Source organism: Chrysochloris asiatica, unplaced genomic scaffold (assembly GCF_000296735.1).
Source record: "Chrysochloris asiatica unplaced genomic scaffold, ChrAsi1.0 scaffold00241, whole genome shotgun sequence".
NCBI lineage: Eukaryota > Metazoa > Chordata > Mammalia > Afrosoricida > Chrysochloridae > Chrysochloris > Chrysochloris asiatica.
Genome location: NW_006408759.1, coordinates 100527 through 122036, shown reverse-complemented (window position 1 = coordinate 122036; position 21510 = coordinate 100527). Strand labels below are relative to the sequence as shown.

General features: G+C 40.9%; 1 protein-coding gene across 1 annotated transcript in view; it reads right to left on the bottom strand.

Moving 5' to 3' along the window:
* LOC102817837 (low affinity immunoglobulin gamma Fc region receptor II-like) overlaps positions 1-6451 on the bottom strand; it is a 28176-nt gene extending 21725 nt beyond the window's left edge. Inside the window, exon 1 of the mRNA XM_006873433.1 lies at positions 6337-6451. Within this exon, the coding sequence (XP_006873495.1) occupies positions 6337-6451 (115 nt within the window). The remainder of the gene's footprint in view (positions 1-6336) is intronic.
* Between the last annotated feature and the right edge of the window lie 15059 nt (positions 6452-21510).

The following is a 21510-nucleotide window of genomic DNA, read 5'->3' as shown; positions in this document are numbered from 1 at the left end:
TTTGCTTTCCTCCCATTCACTACTTGTTGTTGTTGTAAGGTGCTGTTGAGCCAACTCCGACTCATAGTGACCCTGTATAGGGTTTCTGAGGAGTAGCTGGTGAGCTTGAACTGCTGACCTTGAAGTTCAAACCGACTTTGCAGTCCAGCACATTAATCCACAGCACCACACCAGGACTCCAATCACCACTTTGTTGTTGTTGTTGTTGTTAGGTGCTGAGTTGATACTGACTCATAGCGACCCTACGCAGAAAAAAACACAGTCCAACCTTAGGCCAACCTCACTCTCCAATATGTACTCTGCCATCACCAGGCCACTAAAACTTTTTTTTTTTTGGTCAAAATCACCAAAGATCTCTGTGTTGCCAAGTTTAGTAAGTACATTCTAATTTTCTCCCAGTAATTTTTTTTTCTTCCCTTTCCCATCCTCATTCCCCTTCACACCAGCAGATTCAGTTGATTCTACTTCCAATTTAGATATTGAATTTACCGATTTCTCTCCATCTCTATGGCCAACACTAGTTCAGGTCATCATCAGCTTTTTTTGTATAAATGCAACCTAACTTATTTTTTTCCTTCTCTGCCTCACCCTATAAACCATTTTTCTACAGAGAAGCTAGACTTCTTTTATTAAAATTAAATCAGTTAATGTCATTCTTCTGATCAAAACCCTTCCTTTGCTCTTAAAATAAAATGTAAAAGTCTACAAGGATCCTGACCTGGTTCCTGCTTATCTTCAGCCTCTTTCCAGTTCTGCTTTCCCTATCCATTGGGCCCCAATAGCACTGATCCTCTTTAAATTTTTTAAACATGGGGCTTTGGGATACGCTGATCACTCTATCCTAAACATACTTCCTTTGGATCTTCAATGACTAATTCCTTATTATGCTTAAGGTCTCAACTTAAATGTCACCTCAAAAAACTCTACCCACCTCCCTCTAAGACTGAAATTTAAAGGGAACACATGAGCAGGCATGTAAGTTTGCTGGCGACCACATTGGTCTACTGGCGAGTGGAAGAGGGGAAAAGGCAGCAATGAAGAAATGGGCTGAGTTCAACCATGTTCCATAGATTCCCATAGACCTGAAGATGAGAGAGAGAAGAGGAAGTGCTGGTTGGTCCAAAGTGTGGTGATATCTGGGGACACCTGAGCCCATGGACAAGGACATAGCCAGAGAGGGCTAGAGCTGAGAATGAAGCATCCAGCTGATACGAAGTGAGGGGAGATGCACAAGTACACCCAAAGTTCCAGATAGTACCCATTTGACCTAGCCTTGATGGCTTGATAATCAGAAATTGACTAGAGGAAGATTAAAAAAAAAAAATTTTTTTTTTGATAAAGGAAACAAGGGTAAATTGCTACAATTTGATGAACTTGACTTATATACTCATGGAAGTAGTAGTTCTAAATTCCAACAGAGAATGAAGGCGTCTTCACATCAAGTATCAATGCTATCTCCTCTGTATACAGGGTAGATAAGGACAGGCAACTTAGACATTGGTTACCTAAAATGAGGGGTGATAAAGGTACAAAGTGACTGGCTTACAAGTTTTCTAGAGGGAATTTAGTTTAAGAGTGTGGGGGAAGATAGAGTCCCCACTGAATAGTTTCCATCTTATCTAGATGGGTCTGGTGAAAAGAGGTGGGGATAAGATTCTTATGATTCAATAGTGAATAATAGTAATCATGACTAATTGTGACTGTCACAATTGTAATGGTAGAAGTTTTGTAACAAAAATGGGGGAGCAGTTAATCTTACAGTCCAGAAACAGAGGCCCGTAGGACCATCAAGGGAGAAGAGCTCAAGCAGAATGCAGGACCTTATCCAGAGAATCAGCCACACTAAAGATGGAGACAGAGATGGGGTCATGGAGAGCAGCTGAGGACTCTAAATTCATGGGAAGAGAGGGACTGAGAGCTGGTGGCCAGGAGGCAGACTTGCAGAATGTGCCCTTTAGTGGTGTAAATAACTATATATGCCTGAGTGTTTAAATAAATAAATAAAAACTAAAATGAATATAGAGAAATAAAGTTAACTGATGGTACATGGAGGGGATTATAATCATTGTAATGAAACAAAGTGTTTGATTTGTTGAATGTAAAATTGATGATTGATTATCTGCCCTGTAAACTTTCACTCAACTCACAATAAAAACTTTAAAAAGACAAAACAAAACTCTTCCCATACCATCTTTCTAATGTCAGCTGCTCCCACATCTTCCCCAGAGCAACTATTCTGATCACAATACACTGCTTACATCTTCATCTTCATAGACCATTTTTGTTTGTTTATTTATTGCCTATTTCCAGTAGAATATAAGCTCAAAGAGGGCAATAGCCACATTAATTTTATTTACCAATGCTCTGTAAATCATTCAATGGATGGATCGAAGTGGAAGTTATATTAGCAATAGGAAGTGTAGAAGAGGCCATGGATATGAGAGAAATGGCACTTGAGATGTGCAGACAAATATGAGTGGTTGACTAGAAAAAAGATAGTTACATCCACACAAACATAAATGTTAGGAGAATATGAACATTTGTAAAAGGAAGATAATGAGTTGAATTTTGAATATGTTTTGTTTCTGAGCTGACAAATTCCTTTGGAAATATCTAACAACAGTGGAATTGTGAGATTGTACTTGACAGAAGTCCATAAGAGAGATAAGTTTGGTAATTATTGACACAGAAGTCACAGGTTAAAACCTGAGTATGTAGGATTGGTAAGTGGACAGTGCAGGAGGAGAGCAAGTAAAGAAGAAAGAGGCGGAGGAAAAGAAAGAGATGCGAAAAAGAAAGAAATCAACAATAATAATTTTTTGATCTGCATTCAATAAATAATGTTGTTGTGAAGTGCTGCCAAGTCGATTCCGACCCATAGCGACCCTATATAGGGTTTCCGAGGAGCAGCTGGTGAGTTTGAACCGCCGACCTTGCAGTTCAAATGGCTTTGCAGTCTGGCGTATTAACCCACAGCGCCACACCAGGATTCCCAATAAATAATAGTGACTACTAAATTAGTTCACACCCTATATAGTCATTGTGAAGGACACAAAAACCTTGTGTTTAAGGTCAGGAAGGCTGCCTTGCTCCCTAACATGTCCCCAAGTCCTAAAATAGTGCCTGGCACGTTGAAGAATTTATATAAAGTTGAAACAAGACAGTCTGCAGAATCAGCAGGAGCAAAGATACTGAAAGTAAGGAAGTGCTATGTACATACTGTCTGGCCATAGAAGATCCATTTGTATACAGTGGGAAACATGGTTAGAATGATAGAATTAAGGTTTTGTTCAGTAGACAACGGAACAGCACTCAAGACATTTATGAAGTGCAGCGATTTAATTATAGCTGTGCTGGAAGATGAAAGCAGAATGCATCTGAGTGAGAAGAAGCAGGAGTGATCAAGACCTGATCAGACGGTATTGTAAAAACTGAATGATCAAAGTATGAAGACCTGAATATGATGGTCCTGATAAGGATGGAAAATATGGAGCAGATATTTGGTAGCTTAACAAAGGGGCAAATGAAAGAAAGTACCAAAGATCCCTCCCAGGAAGATTATAACTGGCACATTGGTGGTACTGTTAGAAGCCCTTTGCTTCTCAAACCCTCAGCTTCCCCATATGAAAAATGAGATAGTTTGTTGTTGTTGTTGTTGTTAGGTGCTGTTGAGTTGGTTCTGACTCGTAGCAGCCTTATGCACAACAGACCAAAACACTGCCCAGTCCTGCACCATCCTCACAGTCATTGGTATGCTTGAGCCCATTGCTGCTGCCACTGTGCCAGTCCATCTTGTTGGGGGCATTCCTCATTTTTACTGACCCCTCACTTTACCTTCTCCAGGGACTAGTCCCTCCTGATAATATGTCTGAAGTATAAGAGACTAAGTCTTACAATCTGGCTTCTAAGGAACATTCTGACTATACTTCTTCCAACACAGATTTGCTCGTTCTTATAGCAGTCCATGGTACTTAGTAATATTCTTCTCAAATGCATCAAATCTTCTATAGCCTTCCTTATTCACTGTCCAACTTTCAAATGCATATGAAGCTACTGAAAATACCATGACTTGGGTCAGATGCACCTGTATGGTGGTCACTTTCTATTCTATGCTATCTCAATCCATTCCATCCTGCTTATAGGGTCTATGGTGTCTTCCTTACTTCCACTTCCTGGAGGCCAATATCAGCCAGTATTGATTGCTGAGGATTACCAGAGCTAATCATATTTCACTATCAGTCATGAAACATAAGTTGGAGGAGTGACTGACTACATGTCTTCTTTTGAGGCCACCCTAAGGTGGATATGAGGGTGGAAGGAGTATGGGGAATATGGTGCAGTGAATTACTTAAGAATTGCTTAACCAGTCTTTGTGACTCCCACAGAACGATTGAGTGAGACCATTCAAATAAAATGTATGGAGCCTGGGATGGTTGGGGCTATGCATTAACTTGTCTTGGCCATGATTCCCAGTATTATGTAATTGTCCTCCATTTTGTGATGTGTTATAAATCCTAGCCCCTATCTTACCCTAGAGCCCTAGTGTGGCTCTATAGGATAAGCACTGGACTGGTAACCTCAAAGTCAGCAGTTCAAACCCACCATCTGCTCTCAAAAACCCTATACAGGGTCAGTTTGAGTCAGAACCAACTGGATGGCACATAATAACAACAGCAACAACATCCTAACCTATGGGCATGGTCCCACTTAGGAATGAGTTGTCCATTATGTTAGTGAGGGAGGATTAAGGTGGGATGTATCTTGAGGCACCACCTTACTTAAGTTTTTAACCTACCTTAGCCATCATCCATACCATCCTTATTCGAGTACCCACCCTTCATTGTCTCACTGAAAACATGCCCTTGCTTGAGTCACACTTTTTATCTTACAAGAGACAAAAGGAGAGAAACACCAGTAGAGAGAGGGGAACTTTCTATCATCAAGAAGAAAAGAAGGAAAAGGAGCATGTCCTTTGGGCCCAGGGTCCTTGTGCTGGAAACCTTCTAGACCCAGAAGACAGAGAGTTATAACATAGAAGACAGTGAGAGATGATGGTTCAGTGGTAGCAAGGGTGATAGTGACATGAGATGGCTCTGGTTTGACTTGCCAACCCATGGAGCTAAGAGTTGTAACACTTGCCTAGGCAGGGCCCAAGGGTAGAAAATCTCAAACATGGTCCAGCAACAGAAGGCAAGAAGAAGCTGGACTGATTAAGAATCATATTCTGATTTGTTCCTGTTATTTCTCTAATACAGCCCAGAATTGTGAGTATCATCTGTGAGTTCTATGTGGTCACGTCAATGAAGTATCAAACCCAGAAGAGATGTAGAGAGTGCTGTGGGAGTGGTGGCTGGTGTCAGAAATGATAAAAAGTTTGAACAGAGGAGGTAGGTCTGACTTTCACCTCATAGGAATCATCCTTGGGTTGATAATGTTGATAATGATTTTTCTTCTCTCTTGTGACATTGCCCTCATGCTATTTTTATAGGAGACAATCCTGGTAGAATGGCTCTGGCCTCCCCTAGATTCTTCCTGCAGCCTAGCATCATCAGTTCCTCACCCCTGGTCCATAGCTGAGAACATGGTCAAAAAATAACCCTCCATCTGGATCTAAAATCCTAGCTTGCTTTCTGATCAGCACCAGGACCAACCCCATGGTCTGTGCCATGAAAGAAGACACGCATGATTTCTCTGGTACCATATCAATGATTCCAGAATTGTCAAGGTTTGTGTATTCTTTGAGCCCCAGATCCCTGGATAACTCAGACCTTCCTGTGCTTTTGCCTAGAGGAATCTCCTTTCACATAAAGCGAACAGGCTTCTGCTATATTAAGTGGCTTCAGAGGCACAGAAAATGACCATTGCCATCTCTTCCATCCCACCTCTTAATAAATGTTTAAAAATACCTTTCCTCTACCCCTTGACTAAAGCAGCACGTCCCTCCTGTCTAAGATTTGGTCCCATGTGAAACACAAATCTCTAAGGAAGGGAAACATTCAGGCCACTCATTAATCATTCAATTCTGTATCTCTAGACTTTTCTAGTGTCACTAGAGCAGGATCCAATATGGGGAGCAGCAGAGAAGTACTCAGTGAGCTTGCATGAAAGATGCTAAAACCCAAACTCTGCCAATTTCATGGCTCACCAGACCAGCCGTCTTGTCAGAGTTGCTCTTTGTTAGCCTGCCACCACTCTCCTGATTTTCCTGAGATGTTTCCCATGACAACTTTCATTTGTGCCCAAGCTCAGTCCCAATTAAGGTGGCAGCACCCTGGAAAGTGCACTGTTTCTGTTCCTGTTCCACCTCCCTCTCCAGGAGGCAGGGAGCTGACTTACCCAGGAATAGCAGAGTTGTCCACAGTAGAATGTGCCTCAGAGGGTGGGAGGATGTACAGAGAATCTGATCTCTCTCACCAGCAGAGAAGGGTAGGAACATGGAGATTCCCATCATTCCCCGTAGCTGGCTAGCTCCAACAGCTCTGATTCAGTACAGGAGATCCAGACTTCTTTTGAAGCTTGACAGATTCTACCCCTAGAGGACACACAAATTCTAGAGTTCAAAAGAGGAACTGTTGAAGAAATGCTGTGTTTTATAAGATGCTCCTCCCCTTCTCCCCTCTTTCCTTTCAACTGTTCCCTCCCAGAAGATTCACGACTTCCCAGAATTAATCTTGCTCAGTCCAATTCCAAATTTACAGAAATTTTAGAAACTGGAAAACAAGTCACTCCTCTTCCTCTGGGATTATACTTGGGCTGGGACTCTGGGGAAAAGAAGAGAATGTTTCCCACACTCAGCTCAGAACTTCCCATCTCAGGTGTTATTCTTTCCAGGAAAATGATGGAGGAGGGTGTGCAGGCAGTTTCTTCATATTTCCCATTCCATTGGGAAGCCCAGACACTGAAATCTGGGCTCCTCCTGAAATTGAGAATAGGGCCTTTAGGCTACCCACCCTTCTTTGATTTTTCTCTATCATCATAATCCCTTATTCACTTTTGGATTGTGGAACAAGGACAAGGAGGTATGCCAGGGTAGCAATAGGATGATCACACTCATCCTTATTATACCGTGCATTCATTTAATTTATGCCTTCCCTCTCCCCACCACCAGATTCATTATCTTGGTCATTTTTGCCACCCTCATTCCCATCACTATAACATAGTAAAAGAACATGGACTTTGGAGCTGTGCAGATCTGGGTTGAACAGCCAGGTAACTTCTCCAGGCTCCTCATCTGTAAAAATGAAGATGACTATGTTTACCAACAACTTTGTGTGTAGAGTTTCTCAGCCTCTGCACTAGGAACATTTTGAGAAAGATAATTCCTATTAGCAACATCCCTGGCCTTAACTCACTAAATACTAATAGTATACAATAAAAATGTCTCCAGATATCAACAAATATTCCTTTGGAGGTAAAATCACCCTCAGTTGAGAACCACTACACTCAAGGTTGTTTGGAAAATTAATAGAAAATATATGTGCTATAAAAGTGTCTGTTGTATTGTGGGTGTCCAATGAATGTGGTTTCCTTTTCTTGCTTTCTGTCATCTCTGGTTTACCCTCAGCATACTCAGAATGTAAGATGCTCTGAGGTTCCTTTTGGGGACTTTAAGGCCCTCTCCTGGGGATTCTCATTTTAAAATAATATAACATTGTGAGACCTTGCTTTCATTCTGTGGTCTTCACAAATCTTCAACAAACATACATGCTTTTGCTGCCATTTCCACTGATATGCAGATGATACAACCTTGCATGCTGAAAGTGAAGAGGACTTAAAATATTTACTAATGAAGATCAAAAAGCACAGCCAACGGTATGGATTGCATCTCAATGTAAAGAAAACAAAAACCTCACCACGGGACCAATAAACAACATTCTCAATGGAGAAAAGATTGAAGTTGTCAACGACTTCATTCTTCTTGGATCAACTATCAACACTCATGGAAGCAGCAGTCAAGAGATCAAACGACATATTGCATTAGGCAAATCTGCTGCACAAGACCTTTTAAAAGTACTGAAGAGCAAAGATGTCAACTTGAGGACTAAGGTGCGCCTGACTCAAGCCATGGAATTTTCAATAACCTCATACGCATGCGAAAGCTGGACAGTGAATATGGAAGACCGTAGAAGAATTGATGCTTTTGAGTTATGGTGTTGGAGGAGAATATTGAAAGTGCCATGGGCTGCCAAAAGAACCAATAGATCCATTTTGGAAGAATTGCAGCCAGAGTGCTCCTTAGAGGCCAAAATGGCCAAACTTCATCTCTTATACTTTGGACCTATTGTCAGGAGGAACCAGTCGCTGGAGAAGGATATCATGTTTGGTAAGGTGGGGAGGGTCAGAGGAAAAGAGGAAGACCTCCAACGAGATGGATTGGCCAAGAGGCAGCATTGATGGACTCAAGCATGGCAACAGTAGTGAGGTTGGCCCAGGATCAGGCAGTGTTTTGTTCTGCTGTGCATAAGGTTGCTACGGGTCGGTACTCACTCAATGGCACCTAACAACAGCAACAACAATTCATCTCCAGTGCATTTTTTTTTAAATCACTGGTGAGACAACAATGAATTAACATCAATACTTTAAAAATATTATACAAAGAAAAAGCATAGAGCTATATACAGTGAATACCCTAAGAAATCAAAATTAATAGCTACTAGTGGTTACGAATCGGGCTGTTAACCTCAAGGTTGGCAGTTTGAAACTACCAGTTGTCCCATGGGAAAAGATGAGGCTTTCTGCTTCCATAAAGATTTATAGCCTCAGAAACCCTGTGCAGTATCACTATGAGTCCGAACCAACTCCACAGTACTTAACAACAACAACAAGCATATAAGAGTCCTGGTGTGCCACTGGGGGTCAATGCGCTGGACTGCAAAGTTGGTCTGAATTGCAGTGTTGGCAGCTCAAGCTCACCAGCCGCACCTTGGAAACCCTATACAGATCGCTATGGGTTGAAACTAACTCGACGGCACTTAACAACAACATTATGTAAGCACATGAATGCTTACTATGAAGGAGGCACTTGACTGATTATTTCTCTTACAATAATTTCAGAAAATTAAAACTATCCTCTCCAATTATGCCTGAAAAAACGAGTGTGAGAGAAGTTAAAATGATTTGTCTAAGGCTACATGAGCCCTGGTATGGATACACACTGGACTGTCAACCTCAAGGTCAGCAGTTCAAACCCACAAGCCACTCTGTGGGAAAAAGATAAGGCTTTCTGCTCCCATAAAGATTTATAGCTTGGAAACCCTATGTAGGTTGCTATGAGTCTTCACACTTTCCATTTTAGAGTTTCCCAGTGTTCAGAGGTGCCTTGAGAAAGTGACTTGGTGGGCTGAGCTGCTGAGTCTCCCTCAGTCCTCAAGATGGTTGTTGTTGTTGTTAAGTGCTGTTGAATCAGTTCTGGCCCATAGCAACCCTGTATAGGGTTTCTGCGGAGCAGCTGGTGAGCTTGAACTGCTGATGTTGAAGTTCAAATGGCTTTGTAGTGTGGCACATTAACCATTGGATGGGGCCAATTAGCCCAAACTGAGAGCAGTCTCATTTGTTTACACCAGTATACATAAGGTTTTCTCCATTTGCCATGTGAAAATGCTCAGGAAGCCATGCATTGCACCAGCCTACTTCCTTGAATTGTCTCAAGTCCCAGATACCGCAGGAACCAGAGCTGCACGAACTGGTTTCCGGGCGGACAGAGAATTGAAAAGTGGGACTCAAGATGGTCAGTCGAGAGTGACTTTATTATTCTACAATACAGCTTTAAGTACAATCTTAGGCAGGAAGCCTATCCAGACAGCTCATCAATCTAAGGTTTATGATTACTAAAGTAACCTTTAAGTACAAAGCTAAGAGTTAACAATAACTAGATAAAGATCAAGTACATAGTAATTATTCCCCCTAATTACGGACTTTATTTTAATTTCCCCAAGCTGTTAGGTCAGTGTGCTCCAAGCCCAGCACCGATGGCAAGCAGCGTTTTTCTTGTAGTTCTCATCAAAGTGTTCCTTGGTTAGAGAACTACCACTAAGTGGGTGTCACACATGTCCCCCTTTTAGTTTTTGTAAAGCAAGCAAAAGAAATGCTCCCTGTGATTTTCCACATCACTAATCTTCCATAGTATGCATTTCCAGACTAAAGATCGTAAGAAAAGAAAAATAATCACTATAATTATTCCAGTAATAATAGAAATTCTCCAATTATGAAACCAATTCTTAGGATTAAATTCTTGAGTGGCTTGAAGAAATGTTTCAGCTACATTAGAAGCATGATTAATTTGAATGTGCTTTTTAAAAGTATGATTCATCTGAGCTTCTAGTTTCTTTATATCTATAGACATAGTCCCTCTAAAGCCATACAAATGATTCTTTATTTTCTGCCATTCTATTTCACTACAATTATATTCAGCTGGAGTTACACAGAAATCATTACATTGCTAATCACATTTCAGTGAATTTTTATATTCTAAGGCTATAATTTGTTCTCTTAGCCATTTTACAGATTGTTCCAATTCATATAATTGAGAAACCATTTCTCTATCTATTTTATCTCGTTGATTCCATAACTGATGTGCATTTTGCTGCCAATCTTGTACAAATTCAGCATTTTGAATACTTTGACTTAAAGCCACCCTAGCCACTGTTGCAACCGTGACAGTAGCTTTAAGTCCAATAATAACAGCTATAAGGGTTCCAATAAATCTTTTTGTTCTGTTTAATACTTTACTTAACATTTTCATTAATACATGTATTTCTGCACTTTGTTCCCAAGGCCTAGTTAGATTAACAGGAAGCCAAACTCCCAATCAAGCCTTTAGCAAGATGATAGGCATATTTTTGTTATACAGCCTATGATTCAAACAAGTATACGATTTACAGGGAAAGCAAGTCAGACTTTTGTCAGCATCATCATGTATTTCTATTGTACCTATACCAATAACATAAGGCAATCGAACATAGGCTTGCAAGTATTTGGTCTCATTTACTCGGAATTCATACATGGCCTCACTACAACTTGTTCCAGAAAAATTCCAATGAATATTTTATAAAGTTGTAAAGCAAAAGGTAGTTTTCACAAGTTCCATTGTTCAGGTCCTAAGATAGGAAGAACCATCTGTGGCTGAGAGGGTGCCATTCCTCCTTCATGCCAAGCCATTAGTTGTGATGCTTGAGTCCAAATCACATCATCTGAAACATTCCAGCGAGGGTCAGTGACTAAGTCACAAGTAACATTAGCCTTTTCTTCCAATGAATAATTTGTTAAAATTTTTTCCAAGAGGTACCTGATCAATAATGGTTAACTGTGTCATTTTTTAATACCATAGCACGTTCCCCTCTGCATTAAGACCATTCCAGTTTCTCAGGAACAATCCAGTTGTAACTCATATGAGGACAATCTGTCTCATTATTCTTTTGCTCCATGGTTACATTTCTTTAACTTTCAGAAAAAGGAAACCCTCTTAATAATACAAAGCGCCTTGTGTGGGTTTGCGCATTAATCCAATTACTCCATCCTTGCCAACCAATTTTTATACACGGACTTTTTTCTCCCATATAGATAACATATCAAATTCCAAAGTTAAATTAAAATTCCTTCCTCCTGAGGGAACTGGGGACCTTTGTCACCAAGGCTTGGATAGCCAAACACTGTCGTTTACAAAAATCGTGGGTCCCGATTCTTTCCATTCTATTAGCTGTAATAAAGGAGGGTGAGGGACATAAGACCAATATTGATGTTGACTGCTTACCTCTGTAGTAATGACTGTAAGCATGGCCAGAATCATTAAGCCGGCTGTAATAGGCTTTCTTTGTTGGAGTATCTTCTCAATTTGGGAGGTGGTGCGTTTAATCTGGTCCCAGGTCATGGGGGTCGCAGAGGTGGTGATTTTTGTGGGGTGAAGTTTCTTTCTGGGCTTCTGATTCTGGAGACTCATGGCTGCCGGTTTCGGGATGATTACTGCTTGAGGTGGCAACAGGCCTTTCATGAATCTTGCTATCTTCTGTTCCTCCAGACTCGCTATATCGCAGTCATATTTTTCTCGCAGGAGTCCAAATCGGCGGTTTTCCATTTCCTGGAGAAACACAACAAAAACTTAGCCCCATGGTTATTAATTTTCCTTTTTTCTACAAACCATCATCATCTGTCCACCAAATATAGCTATAAGGTAAAGGCTTATTTTCTGGATTATGTTTAAAGTGCTTTTCTCCAGTTGTAGAACCCTCTGGTAATATAAACCGGAAAAAATTAAGAGTTGTTAGTGCTAGATGTAACTGCTTTTGGGGAGAGGATGCTACTCCCCTCTTTGGTTTTTGTAATTTAAGTTTTAATGTGTGATTGGCACATTCGACAATTGCTTGTCCCTGAGAATTGTAATGTATATCTGTCGTGTGTTGGATGTTCCACTTCTGTAAAAATAGAGCAAGTTTTCTAGAACTGTAAGCAGGTCCATTATCTGTTTTAATATGTGTGGGGATACCTATTACTGCAAAACATTCATGTAAATGTGCTATTACATGTACAGCTGTTTCTCCCTTGTGAGCAGAGGCCCATATAAATCTTGAAAAGGTATCTACAGTGACATGGACAATGCCCATATGACCACACATAGGTACATGAGTGACGTGCATCTGCCAAAGAGAATTGGTATGAAGGCCTCGGGGATTAACACCCTTAGAGTGTTCAGTTAGATTCGTAGGAGCACAGGTTGGACAGGTGGAGATGATTTTTCGTGCACGGCTCCAAGGGATATCATATCTGTGTTTTAAAGAAAACACATTAGAATGCAATGTGTGATGCTCCTCCTCTGTGGAGGAAATATATGACAATATGCAAAAGAGACCATACAATCAAATATTGTGTTGCCAGTGTCCCGTGGCTCAGGCAGCATACAATGTGATGGAATATGGGTTATGCAAAAAGGATGTGAACGATTTCTAACTGTCTGTTGCAGTTGTTGCAGTAATGGACATACAGATGAGCAGGAGGATTTTAGAGACGAAGTAGCAATATGTGAGACCAATTGAACTACATAGGCTGAGTCAGCAACAACATTTAGTGGTGTAGAAATATCCTGTAATAAAGTTCTTAAGGTAAAAATGTCTCCGTGCTGTGCAGAAGTGAAAGAACTGGTAATTACCCTTTCCATGGGACCCTAATATGCCGGTTTTCCTTTTCCCAAGCCATCCACAAAATAGGTATCTGCTCCTGTAATTGTTGTTGTTGTTAGATGCCATCGAGTTGGTACTGACTCATAGCGACCTTATGCACAGCAGAACGAAACCACTGCCCGATCCTGGACCAACCTCACTATTTTTGCCACGCTTGATGGCTGCTACTTGGCCAGTCCATCTCATTGGGGGTCTTCCTCTTTTTCTCTGACCCTCCACCTTACCAAACAAACATGATATCCTTCTCCAGTGACTGGTCCCTCCTGACAATATGTCTGAAGTATGCGAGATGAAGCTTGGCCATCCTGTAATGGGGGTACTTAAAAACAGCATTAGAATTTATATATGGTGCTCATTTTCAAAAATCCCAAAGTTTAGATTGAAGGTAATGAATTGAAATAATTCCTTGAAATACAACAACTGCAAATGAAACAGGTCCCTTGATTTTTGGAAACCTTTAAATTTGCCATTACTTGTGCAAGTAAACTCGCTCTATTGGTCTCTCTGTTCCAATTCCTCTGCACAATTTCATATAATCAAAAAGGTGACCAGTTTCTCTATAAGGTCTAATTGCTAACTAACTGACAATCTTGATTTGCATTATCATAAGCTAATATCCTAAGAAGAGTTTCATCTGCCATGGTATCACTAATAGATCTAGAGACAGCCTCTTGAAAACGAGCTATAAAATCAGGATAAGGCTCACGGGCACCTTGGCGAATATTGTTAAAGGTGGGGTCTTTATGCCCAGCAGGAATCACTTTCTCCCATGCCCATTTACAAATTAAACCTATTTGGGCTACTTTATCAACCTCATACCGTGCTTGTGCCTTGGTGTTAACCCAGTCTCCAGATCCAGTTAAGTGGGCATATTTAAAGGTGGATTTTGAACTGCATTTCTTCTAGGTTGCCGCTCTGCTCCCTCAGACCATCAAGATCTGAATTGCAAATTGTCTCCTGGATTTAGAAAAAACCAAATGAACTACAATAGACTGAGTCAGCAACAATAGTTTTAGCCAAAAGTTGCCAATCAGTAGGAATTAACCTGTAAATTTCAGTAATCATTTGCAATAATTCACTGGGGAAAGGAGCTTGTATTACATAGTTTGATACTGCTGTTTTAAATTCCTTTAATAATTTAAAATTAAAATGTTCATGATATATTACATTTTCCCTTTGTTCATTTGATCTTTGATAAACAGGAAAAGCTAAAACAGCATCCATATCCCCTTGTTTAGTGGCCTCCAGTATACATGTTTCTATAGTTGACAATGCTTGTGAAGTGCCTTGAGACAAAGACTCAGTAGGGGCCGAGGGGAAAGGTGGAGGTGGGAAATCAGAAGGTTAAGAAGAACAATGCTGTTCCCCAAGAGATCCATTATCTTTACAATGTTAATTTTGCCCTGCAGTTTGCAATGGCTCCAGAATTAATTTAACTAGAGACCAAGAGGTCCAAATTTCAGCTGGAATATTTTCTCCTTGCCTATGATGCTTTTTAAAAATTTCATTTATTCTATTCCATGTTTGCAAATCTAAAGAGGCCTCGTCAGGAAACCAGCGGCAGTATTGCTCTACAGTGTTTAATAGTTGAATTAATATTCCTTCTGGTATTGACACCCCTACATTAGTCAAAAGAGAGTGCAGTAAGGTAACATAGGGCTTATATTTACTGTCCCCTTGACCTATATCCCTGACACACCTAATCCTGGGTTTTATGCCTTGCATTTTGGTATCCCCCGAATTCTTTTAACTTACCTTCCAGGGTTCCCCCTTTGTCCATTACTTACCCTTTTATTTTCTCTTTTGTTGGGAAGCTTCCCCAGTCCCTGTTCAGGCACCATTATGCAGGATCCAGCCCTGCACGAATGGGTTTCCAGGGGTGGACAGAGAATTGAAAAGTGACAGGGGACACAAGGTCAGTGGAGAGTGACTTTATTATTCTACAATACAACTTTAAGTACAATCTTAGGCAGCAAACATATCCAGACAGCTCATCAATCTAAGGTTTATGATTACTAAAGTAACCTTTAAGTACAAAACTAAGAGTGAACAATAACTAGATAAAGATCAAGTACATAGTAACTATTTCCCCTAATTACAGACCCTACCCCAAGCTATTAGGTCAGTGTGTTCCAAGCCCAGCACCCATGGCAAACAAAGTTTTCCTTGTAGTTCTCATCAAGGCGTTCCTTGGTTAGAGAACTACCACCGAGTGGGTGTCACACACATCCCATTACTCCTACAAGATACTACTGTCAACTATATCACTGAAATGACAATACCAGTCAAAATATTTAGGAAGACTTACAGGTGTGGCGCTGTGGACTAATGTTCTGGACTGCAAGGTCGGTTTGAACTGCAAGGTCAGCGTTTCAAGCTTACCAGTTACTCCTTGGAAACACTATATAGGGTTGCTATGGATTAGAACCAGCTTGATAGCACTTAACAACAACAATACAACATAGGAATAATTGGAGTTCTGATGTGGTGCTGTGAGTTAATGCGTTGGAATGCAAGATTCACTTAAACCATAAAAGTCAGGGTTTCAAACTCACCAGCCGCTCCTCAGAAACCCTATACAGGGTCTCTATGAGTTGGAACCAACTCGACAGCACCTAACAACAACAATAGGAATAATTATATCAAATTACAAAATGAAGGATAATTACATAATATTAGAATTATGGCCTAACCAATTAGACACATAACATTAAACATCACAGCTCCCTTGTCAAAACTTGATGATAGATATTTGGCTTTCTTTCTGGTTTTTCAGTTCCATTCCTATAAACCAGTCATTAAACCAGTACTAGGCTGTTTTGATTTCTGTAGCCATTCTTTCTCTTTTCTTCCTCCTCTGTGTTTGCCTTCCCTCCTGAGTATCTTCCTTCTTTGGAATTTGGTAGTTGATTGTAGTGTTGGCAAGATGGTCAGTTCATGGGGAAGTGGGTGTACCAAGGAAATACTAAAGAAGAATGATAAATCAATCACAGGGTATTAAGAGGAAGAGAAACAAAACCCAAGAAAGCACAGAAAAGAGAACTTTTGAATTAAGAGGCTGAAAGATGAGTTTGTAGAACTGGAATAAACCATTTCCATGCCATAGTATTAATCTACCCTGCCCAAGGTGCAGCCATAAACACAGGTTCCCACTGGAAGTAGTAGTCCAGGGTCCTTTTAATGGTAATAATGATAAAGATTAAATTTATATGCCAGGTTCTATGTTACACATATTTTATAGATGCCTCATTCCGTCTTCACAAAGACATTATGAGGTCCATGCTAATATAACGAATACTTTGCAGGCAAGACAATGGAGCTTAGAAAGAATGGGTAATAGATCCAGGATCACACAGCTGGTAAGGGACCAGGCTTTTGACTCCAGACTCTTTCCAAAGCTCATGCTCTTAATCACTGGGGTTTTCTGATTTTTTAATTAATCATGTATTTCTTGTTGCCATTTATATCAATAAAATATATTAAATTATATCAATAAATATATATTGATTACATTTATATCAAGTAATCTCTTTAAAAGGCTTCTCCTTTCTCATTGTCATATTTTGCTTTTCAATATATAGCATGACTCTATGTTTGAAATCATTTTCTTTTTGAACGATCTCCTTGTTTTATCTTTATTCTTTATCCCACAGACACATAGGAACAGGCTCTTATTTCTGTGTTATTCTAGTGACTTTGAAATGCCCTCCCTGGCTCTGTGGATATCACCTTTTAAAATATTATTGTTAAGAGAACAAACAAGATGGCAGATCAGGTGGAAGTGCAGTAAAGGAGCTCCGCCAACAACGACACAGAATACCAAACCAAGCAGGCACAGGGGCTGGTCGCAGAACTCTGAACCACATAGAAAGGAATATTTAGAAGGTTGGAAGGCTCACAGCTGGGGGAATTTGTGGCAGAAGCAAGAAATCCATTGCTTTCTAGTCCGGGACGCTCGGCTGCTCCAGGAGCTGCCATCTTGGGTGAGACCACACGGGGGAAGGATCAGAGCAGCCATAGACACCTGGCAGAACCACTGAGATAAAGGTGTGGACATTCTTTTCTTTTGGTATCTGTTCTTTGGTCCCTTGCTATCTGTGCACCTCCATTCTGGTGACTATAGGGGGGCCTGAGCTAGTGGGCACCCCAGCCCCACCCTCGGAGGGTTCTACTGCGCTTGAGCACAGATCTCCTCGAAATTTAAAGAGACAGTTTCCAATTAAAACCAAACGGCCACAGCCAGCCCTGAACTGTTTACAACTAGAAAAAAGGCCTGAACGGGGATTGTGGAGTGGGACAAACAAACAAAAGAGGAAATAGACCAAAAATTAAATGCTAAATTACGTCAAAATGACCAACAGTGGTATCTTGAAACTTCTCAGGAAGAAGAGTGAAAAGGGAAGCCTATTTCCTGATCACAACTACCTGGAGTCATTCAGAAAGCATAAAAAATACAAAACTACACACCCATCTAAGTATTAAGTCCACAGATAATCCCTGAAGATGCCCAAAAAACAGAAGCAGACAACCATATCTGCACATGTCTAAAATATTATTGTTAAGTGCCATCAAATCAGTTAGACTCACAGGACCCTGTATAGATATCCAAGGCTGTAAATCTTTGCAGAGCAGAAAGCATCCTCTCGCTCCCACAGAATGATTGGTGGGCTCAAACTGCCAACTTTGTGGTTCACAATCCAGTGCTTATCCTACAGAGCCAGAGCACACCCCATAGCAGTGTCCTGTTTATTACTCAATGCAGAGTCATCAGCATCTTTAAAACCAGCCAGACATGAAAACCCAGTTAGAAAACTCATCTTCAGAAATTTGTTTCTCTAGAATCACTCTCACTACTAAATGTCTTTATATATATATATATATATATATGTGAATCCTGGTATGGCGTTGCAGGTTAATGTGCTAGACTGCAAGGTCGGTTTGAACCAGAAGGTCAGCAGTTCAAGCTCATCAGCTGTTCCTCAGAAACCCTATACAGGGTCACTATGAGTTGGAACTGACTCGACAGCACTTAACAACAAACAACAATATAGAGACTCCTGGTATGGCACTGTAGGATCAGCACTGCAAAGACAAAAGGTCAGCAGTTCAAACCCACCAGCTGCTACTTGGAAACACTACATAAGGAAGCTATGAGTTGGAACTAACTAGATGGCATGTAACAACAATAATTGTGTATATGTGTATATATGTTGTTGTTGTTGTTAAGTACAACTCATAATGACCCTGCACAGGGTTTCCAAGACTGTAAATCTTCATGGGAGCAGAAAGCCTCATTTTTCTCCCGCAGAATGGCTGGTAGTTTCGAACTGCCAACCTTGAGGTTAGCAGTCCAATTCGCAACCACTACACTACCAGAGCTCCTTATGTACTTATATGTTGTTGTTGTTGTTGTTACGTGCCATCGAGTCAATTCCGACCCATAGCAAGCCAGTATAGGGTTTCCGAGGAGCAGCTGGTGAACTTGAACTGCCTACCTTGCAGTTCAAATGGCTTTGCAGTCTGGCGCTTTAACCCACAGCGCCACACCAGGACTCCATGTATTTATATACACACATATAAATATATATATAAATTCCTGGTGTGGTGCTGTTGGATCAGCCCTGGACTGTGAACCACAGGTCGGCAATTCAAACTCACCAGCTGCTCCTTGGAAACCCTATACAGGGTCATTATGAGTCAGAACTGGCTCAACAGCATTTAACAACAACTAGCTCTGGTAGCGTAGTGGTTACGAATCGGGCTGCAAACCTTAAGGTCAGCGGTTCGAAACTACCAGCCGCTCCGCAGGAGAAAGATGAGGCTTTCTACTCCCGTAAAGATTTACACCCTCGGAAACCCTGTACAGGGTCGCTATGGGTCGGACCCGACTCGATGGCACTTAACAACAACAACATATAAATATGTAGTGGTATGCTATAGTTGGTTTGGATTCATAACGACCCTGCATAGAGTTTCTGAGGTTGTAAATCTTTATGGGAGCAGAAAACTTCATCTTTCTCCCATGGAACAGCTGGTAGTTTTGAACTGCTGACCTTCAGGTTAGCAGCTTGACTCATAGTGCAATATACTCAATGGCACTTAACAACAACAGATAGAGATAGAGATAGAGATAGATATATAGATATAGATATATCAGCACTGGACTGCTAACCACAAAGCCAGCTATTCAAACCCACCAGCTAATCCCTGGAAACTCTCTACAGGGTCTCTATGAGCCAGACATAACAAATGTTGTTGCTGTTGGACTTAACAACATTTATAATACATATAATGTTGCTGCTGTTAAGTGTCTTTGAGTCAATTTCAACTCACAGCAACCTGTGTAAGGTTTCTAAGCCTGTGCATCTTTGTGGGAGCAGAAAGCCTCATCTTTCTCGCACTGAGCTGCTGTTGAGTTCGAACCACCGACTTTGTGGTTTACAGTCCAGTGTTTATTGTTCAGAAACCAAATAAATATATATATTTGGTTTCTGTACAATATATATATTATTGTTAAGTGCTGTCAAGTTGATTCCAACCCGCAGTGACCCTGTATAGGATTTCCAAGGAGCAACTGGTGAGCTTGAACTACCAACCTTGCAGTTCAAACGACTTTGCAGTCTGATGCATTAGCCCACAGTGCCACACCAGGCATATATATATTCTCTAGAGATGCAAGGACTCCTGATGTGGTGCTGTAGGATCTGCACTGGACTGCGAACCACAAAGTTGGCAGTTCAAATCCTCAGAAACCCTATACAGGGTCGCTATGAATTGGAAACAACTTGATGGCACTTAATAACAAAAGATGCAAAACCAGTGATTATATATATATATATATATATATATATCCTGGCTCAGTACTAGGAAATGTTTTATTCTATTATAAGTTGTTGTTGTTAAGTGTTGTCTTAACACTGGTTTTGCATCTTTAGAGAACCCAGCCGAAGACATTTTAGTACAAGTGGAAGAATTCTAGGTCAAGTGAATGGCAGTCTAACTTGAATTGACATAATAGAGTAATGGCCCCTTAGTAAATCCCAGACTTGAGCCAGTTTACAGACCCACAATCCTGGAAAGTCATGAAGGGGAAGTGGGATCCCTTTGCAGAAGGACCCCACTGCACTGCCAAAAATTTATACTGTTCATCTTTCTCCTGGTCTTTCCCAAAGGGATCTATAGACTTTTGAGGGATTACCAGACACAGCCTTCAGTATGGATTGCATCTCAAAGTAAAGAAAATGAAAATCCTCACCACTGGACCAATTAACAACATTCTTATCAACAGAGAAAAGATTGAAGTTGTCAAGGACTTCATTCTTCTTGAAGTTGATAGTTGAATGAAGAATTCTTCATTCAACTATCAACACTCATGGAAGCAGCAGTCAAGAAATCAAATGATGTATTGCATTAGGCAAATCTACTGCACAAGACCTTTTTAAAGTGCTGAAGAGCAAAGATGTCAGCTTGAAGACTAAGGTGGGCCTGACCCAAGCCATGGCATTTTCAATAACCTCGTATGCATGCAAAAGCTGGACAGTGAATAAGAAAGACCATAGAAGAATTGATGCTTTTGAGTTATGGTGTTGGAGGAGAATATTGAAAGTGCCATGGGGCTGCCAAAAGTACCAACAGATCTGTGTTGGAAGAAGTGCAGCCAGAGTGCTTCTTGGAGGCCAGGATAGCCAAACTTCATCTCTCATACTTTGGACATATTGTCAGGAGCACCCAGTCGCTGGAGAAGTATATCATGTTTGGTAGGGTGGAGGGTCAGAGAGATAGAGGAAGACCCCCAGCAAGAGAGATTGGCAAAGTGGCAGCATCAATGGGCTCAAGCGTGGCAACGATAGTGAGGCTGGCCCAGGATCGGGCAGTGGTTCATTCTGCTGTGCATAAGGTCGCTATGAGTCAGTACTGACTCAATGGCACCTAACAACAACAACAACAACACTAGGCACTGGCTCTGAATTGACATGAATTCCAGGAGAACCAAAACATCAGCAGTCAGAGTAAGGGTAGATGGAGTTCTGGTTATTAACGAAGTCTTACCCCAGTCCATCTCACAGTGGGTCAGTGGGTCTTCATATCCATACTGTTTGACTTCTCTAATTCCAGAGAGAATTTGAAATAGACATACTCAGCAAAAGGAAGAACTGCCATATGTAGCTCCCTGGCATGTGGAGTATGGGCTACTATGGTAGTAAAACTCAGTAGGAGCCATTAGAACTGCCTCTACCTAGGAAAATAGTAAACCAAAAGCAATACCCCCCTCAGCTCCAGTAACCACTAACGTACATTGTTGTTATTGCTGTTGCTAGGGGCCATGGAGTTTGTTTCAACT